The sequence below is a fragment of the Triticum aestivum genome, chromosome 2A (assembly GCF_018294505.1).
Source record: "Triticum aestivum cultivar Chinese Spring chromosome 2A, IWGSC CS RefSeq v2.1, whole genome shotgun sequence".
Classification (NCBI taxonomy): domain Eukaryota; kingdom Viridiplantae; phylum Streptophyta; class Magnoliopsida; order Poales; family Poaceae; genus Triticum; species Triticum aestivum.
Window position 1 is genome coordinate 128,120,297 of NC_057797.1, and position 5,872 is coordinate 128,126,168.

Consider the following 5,872-nt stretch of genomic DNA (forward strand, 5'->3'; position numbering starts at 1 on the left):
ATTAGCACACGTCCAACTCAACCGAGGGTGCGTCATACTGGCTGTGTTTGGGAATCCTCTGCTCCTTCGCCAGGGAGCAGAGCGGGCGGAGCACCCCTTTCACCGCTTGCTAAAATTGAACTGCATGCCGCTTCGCTACGTGGCGGAGTGATTCCGAACGGCCCCTAAGCTTTACCGTTCATTCAAAGGCGCCGGTCAATTAAAAGTCGCCACTAACACAGATGAATCATCATCGAACACAACTGGTAGCAGACTCAAGTGGGGCCATTCAAGAATGCGGTACATTTAGCAGAAAAGATAGCCAAGCCCTGAACTTTCGGAACATACTACATACTGTAGTTCATAATTTGCTGTCCAAAAACACGCAGCAGCAGATGGGCACCGTTACTACGCTGGCTGGCTTACTGTTAAGCTAAAACCGCCTCCGGCTTGCTGCAAAGGGCTACTTGCTTCTACGGCACTACTCTGACTCCTGAAGACGTGTCATGAGAAATTTCCCACTACTCTGATTCCTGAAGCTAATGTTCCTCATAATTCCCACCCCTATACATCTCCCTCCTTAAAGAAAGAACATCCTACGTTGCAGTTAGTCCCGCCTCAGAATTCAATCAGTCGAAGCCAAACATAAACCATCAGCACATATAAAGGTTGCCAGTGACAAAAACTTGAAGTGTTGCTTCGGGTGAACAACACACCAAGCTCCAAGGGATGATAGTTGACAACTCCATCTGGCCGGTTCCCATTCCATTTTGGCTAAGCGACTCCAAAGAAGCTACTTACTGCGCCATCTTAGAGCAAACGACTTCCTCTCACCCGCGTGCCTCTGCAAAACGATGTTGCACATGCAAAAATTAAGGTCTCAACTTACAGAACCCACGCAAGTACAGAGAGTACGTAGGAAGCAGCATTTACCTTATGAAGTATACTGAACTTCATTGCTTGCTTTTCTCGGACAAGCATCCAGTCCAAGGCCAGGTCATATTCTATTGTGTTGGGTTGAGAACAATGTGATGTCGACACAGCCTTCTTCTGCAGAAATAACAACAATTGCATTGATATCATGTACAGAAAAGGAGAAACTGCGACGGGATTAATTATAGGACACCATCAGGACCTGCTCTTCTCGTTGTCTTGGGTTCATTTTCTGATTACTGATGGTTAAGTGCCCAACCAGAGCTCCTGAAGCTGGTTTTGGGACCTTAAGTAACCCTTTGCTGCAGTAAAGGGGTCTGCAAGAAATACAATTAATCAGAAGTACCAGCAGTTAGCAAAAGAAGACCAAACTAGAAGATTACTAATTTCATACTAGAACTATATACAGTGCAAAGTGGCAGTCACATACAAACTGTATAACCAGCAATTGCAACGTTGCACATGCACAATCCCTGACTAATTTGCCAACTAAAGAACTAGTGAAACACATATATTGGTGCTCATCGCAGAAGCAATTGGTTAATATAAAGCTCTGTTAGTTCCGATCGGTGTTTTTGCAGTTGGTTTGAACTGAGGTGCCATCATGTGAAACTGAAACATAACAAACAGTAGCAACGCTTGGTATGAAATTTATTACATGCCAGCACTGAATACGAAGTAAAGTACATTTCATCATTCCAACAAGTATTGACACAGTAGAGTGAGTTACCTTCCACCCACAACCAAGCCTGAATTGATTTTCATAACAGCTTCATCAGCAATATTTCTGGAATTGAATACAACATATGCTTTTCCTACAAATTAGAAAAAGGCATTTTATTTAAACTGCGTTGGATAAGGTTACATGGAACATGTTAGTATTTGTGTAGAAGTTCACTCACCATTGTTAGGATCATCGTAGGTCGGGTGGTTAATAGGCTTAGCAGTACAAGATAGTTGTAGTGCCTCACGAATAAGTTCCTGCAAACATGATCGCAATAAGATATGTTCACTAAATTGATGGTGCGATACACGGGAGGAGCAGATAACATGTGAAAAGAACATGAAGACTAAACAAAGCACGAGTAGAGTGAGTACTGAACAGGGTGGACGAAGATCCTTGAGAAAAAGAGATGGATATGCACAGAGTTAATCAACTTTTTCATGCCCCAACAGTTTCAACTTCTCTGTGCTGCTACTTGTTATCGAATAAAAAACATATTTATTTATTGCTTTCTTGAGCAGAAGCACATAGTTCCTTTTTCACAAACTCAGGAGACATTTTGTAAGAGACTGTAGAAGTTAAGCAGGCAGAAATCAGTGTACACAGCTGTGTAAAGCTCAGCTTGTGGTTGCTGGATTGTGCTGTGGTGACTTGTTTATGATAATCTGCTGTAGAAAATAGTAATGGATGCAGGAAAGAGTTGGTTTAGCCAAACCAAAATAATAGGAAAGAGTCAGTTGGAAAAGCTGGATCATCATAATCCACATCAATGCCAAACACGGCCTACAGAACAGAAAGCTTAAGCTATTCAAGAAGACAAGTAGATGATCCTTCTAGGCCAGGAACACAATTAGAGAACTAGAAGCAGCTCGGGCTTCATGACAACCAAATACAGAAAAAGAAGATAGTCATAGTACCACTATTTCAGAAGCTCCAAACCGTATGTCAAGATTCTGAATATACACCAGCCTCCCCTCCTTATCAGCTTGTGCTAGTTTTTCATGCCAGGGCTGCAAATTACATTTAATATAGATTGTGAGTTTATGACATATATATAACTGAAAGCCAAAGCATGATTTCATTCAATAGACAATAACATAGAACTGAAAATCAAAGGCTACATCTTAGTACTATGCTAATTTGATGAAACGATTTATCAAGTGAAGACTGCAGATATAACATATACTTCATAACAACAACAACAACAACAACAACAACAACAACAACAACAACATATATACAAGCGACCATACAGCAAAGAAAAGATCACTCACCTGTGGTTTGAACCATTTGCTTCTGTCCTGTTAAATAGCATAAAGGTGTATTAGCACACGAAAGTAAACATGATAGTAGCAAACTGTGTATTAGCACACAAAAGTAAACATGATAGTAGCAAACTGTAAACGACAGCATTTTGTGCATGATCTATCAAGTCAAACCTACTCGTAAATAGCATCGGTCAAATCTCTATCAAAAGCACATAATATTCTGCCAAATAAAGAACAGTCCATAAAGCAAAATATTTGAGAAATTTGAGACCCCTTTACTTGCTGTGTACAAATAAACGATTATATGTGCCCAAGACTCAATCTATTAATGCTTAAGAAATATAGCTGAACATGTAAATAATACTTCAGATGGTAAGTTCAAAAAGGGCACAGCCCCAAAATACCTGCTCTAGTGCATGGTGGCAGTTCGCCATTCAAGGGACTGCTTTATGGCATTGAATTATTAATTTTCAGTAGAGTAGGCCAGTGTTGCGTCTTTGGCATATTGTCTGGTTTAAATTTGTCAACTAAAATGTTCCAAACACACCACAGCCTAAAGTAAAGTTACTATTTCTCTGAAAAGGAACCAAAATATACCTTATCCTTTTATGTGCATTAAATTATGATACGTTGGAGTTGGATAGCAATCAACGTGTTTTTCGTTTCACTGAGCATGCATCCAGTTCACATGTCCACGGGCAAACACATAGTAACTGCTCGGGGTAAAGAATAAAAGAACACAAAAGGCGACACTGACACTGTGTTTTTCATGTTTATAACATGTCCATTTTTTCGCATTATATTTATCACTCTGAAATATGTCACCAACAGCTATTTACTAATTCAGAAAACTTACAGCCTGCCTTGTTGGTAGTTGCGCCAAAGGAACAGAGCGAACTTTCACGTCAGGAACTGGGGCCATACTTTGCGTTGTAAGATCTTGAGATAGTTTCAACTTCTTTGAAGGCATATTCTTCGTTGTAAGATCTTGAGATAATTTCAATTTCTTTGAAGGCATCTTATCAGAGAGAACTTTCTGTGTACTCTGTGTACGTTTGAAAACTTTTTGTGTGGGTTTGGGAACATCCTCCTCAACTGCTAGGGGAAGAGGAACAGCAGCAACCTGAGCTTTATCCACCTCTTTGACTGATGGGGGAAGAGAAATGGCCACTGACTGGGAAAGGGGAACTGCAGCAACAGGAATTTCATCCTCCATCTTAGCAGCTGATTGCGGAAGGGGTGCAACAGGAATTTCATCCTCCATCTTAGCCGCTGATTGCGGAAGGGGTGCGACCAGACCTGCACCCACCTTCTGATCCATGCCTTGCGCATCCTGATCCGGGTAACATATAACTTGCTCATCTTTAGGATTAAGCAGCACGTTGACTGCATCAGAAGGAGGGTAGTTAAATATGTACGTGCACATTATATGTGTGTGTATAATGTACTGCTTAAACAAAATATTTAATGTGTTGTAATGCATGAACAAAATTGACATCCAATGCTGACCTTCCAGCCCTGCAATTTTCTCAGGTACTTGCTCAGAAAGTGTGCAGTTTCCAACATCAAAAAACCTATAGAAGATATAATCAGCGACCGTTTGTTCCTTTGGGGTAGGCTGGCGATTCCTTTCATCCTTTGAAATGCAAACAACAGTGCATTTACCAGCAATAGATTCCTAATATAAGCAATAAAAAATCGCTATTAGAACATTTTACTTGTAAGAAAGGTCAGAAATGAACTGAATTAACAATGATGCGCCCAGCTAGCTTCGAAAAAATGTAATTGTTGACCCCAACTAGCTTGTTGCCCCTTTCTACTGACCAAGCTGGTTCTGCTCAGTTTTGCAAATGAGCAACCAAGCCGGATCCAGCTCATTCAGGCTTTTGTTCTGTCTAGTATTGCCAAATATACTTCCAAAAGTGGTAATCAAACTGTTGCTCCTTGCATATTGTTAGCACGCCTTTTATACAGGAAGATTATAACTTCAAATTGCATTTCTGATGTGGATCAATCCAATTAAAAAATGCAAATATGTGATTAAGGAAGGAACAAACTACCAGTGGGTTGATATCGGCAAGGCCAGTGCCATCACCAGAAGCAAGAAATATCTCATTCTCCGCCACGGAGCCTCTTAAATAATTTCTGATCTCATCCGGGGTGAAAAACCAAAGAATCTTTACTTTCTTAGCTTCATTTTGCTGCCATATCTTTACTATCTTTCCAATGTATGGTTCAGATTCACCATTTTTAAAAAGATACACACAGTCATACAGTGAGTACTTCACATTGTCAAATGTGAAGGAACCATAGAACTGTGTATCCATCTTGGCACCACCTTTTGCTCTCTTCTTTCCCCAGGAAAACTGGATATTCTCGTTACTTTCACCCATTCTGATAATGGCCACTTGCAGCTCAATTTGCCCTTACCATAGGCCTAGAAAGATAAAAACCGGTAGATCAGATCTTAATAAATTAAGCAGCATCAAAACATCTAAAAATCATAGTATCAGATCTTAAGCTAAACAGAATGGCACTCACGCACCATATCACAAGAAATGTGCAGTTTTCATACTTCATACATACATTATAAAAAAATATCATCTTGATGCTATGAGAGCTTGAGAAAACGGCATACAAATACCAAAAGAATCATTCCCAAAGCACAAAATGCACACTACAGAGTTCTGGGCATAACAAATGCTGCAGCCCAAAGACGATTTAAACAACCCCCAAAATTCATGAACCTAGGGTTACAGAAACTGAACAAACATATTCCCTCTAACTCGATCGGTCCCCATCCAAGACAAACCTAGGGTTACAGAAACTGAAACAAACGAAGACAAACAGAAACCTCGAGCTGTCTAAAAAACAGAAACCTCGAGGGTAAATGGCAGGAGGGTCGGACGACGGGGGATAACTGGGGTTTCGACTCCCAATGATACAGTATCAGGGAGTGGGGGTGGGG

At 40.5% G+C, this 5,872-nt stretch overlaps 1 protein-coding gene across 1 annotated transcript in view; it reads right to left on the reverse strand.

Moving 5' to 3' along the window:
* Positions 1-314: 314 nt before the first annotated feature.
* Positions 315-5,872, reverse strand: part of LOC123187954 (protein ANTI-SILENCING 1) — a gene marked incomplete in the record, with an annotated part of 6,227 nt that continues 669 nt past the window's right edge. The window contains 10 exon segments of the mRNA XM_044599967.1: positions 315-823; positions 913-1,029; positions 1,115-1,229; positions 1,643-1,727; positions 1,815-1,893; positions 2,554-2,646; positions 2,911-2,937; positions 3,761-4,290; positions 4,414-4,582; positions 4,965-5,341. Of these exon segments, the coding sequence (XP_044455902.1) occupies positions 773-823; positions 913-1,029; positions 1,115-1,229; positions 1,643-1,727; positions 1,815-1,893; positions 2,554-2,646; positions 2,911-2,937; positions 3,761-4,290; positions 4,414-4,582; positions 4,965-5,297 (1,599 nt within the window).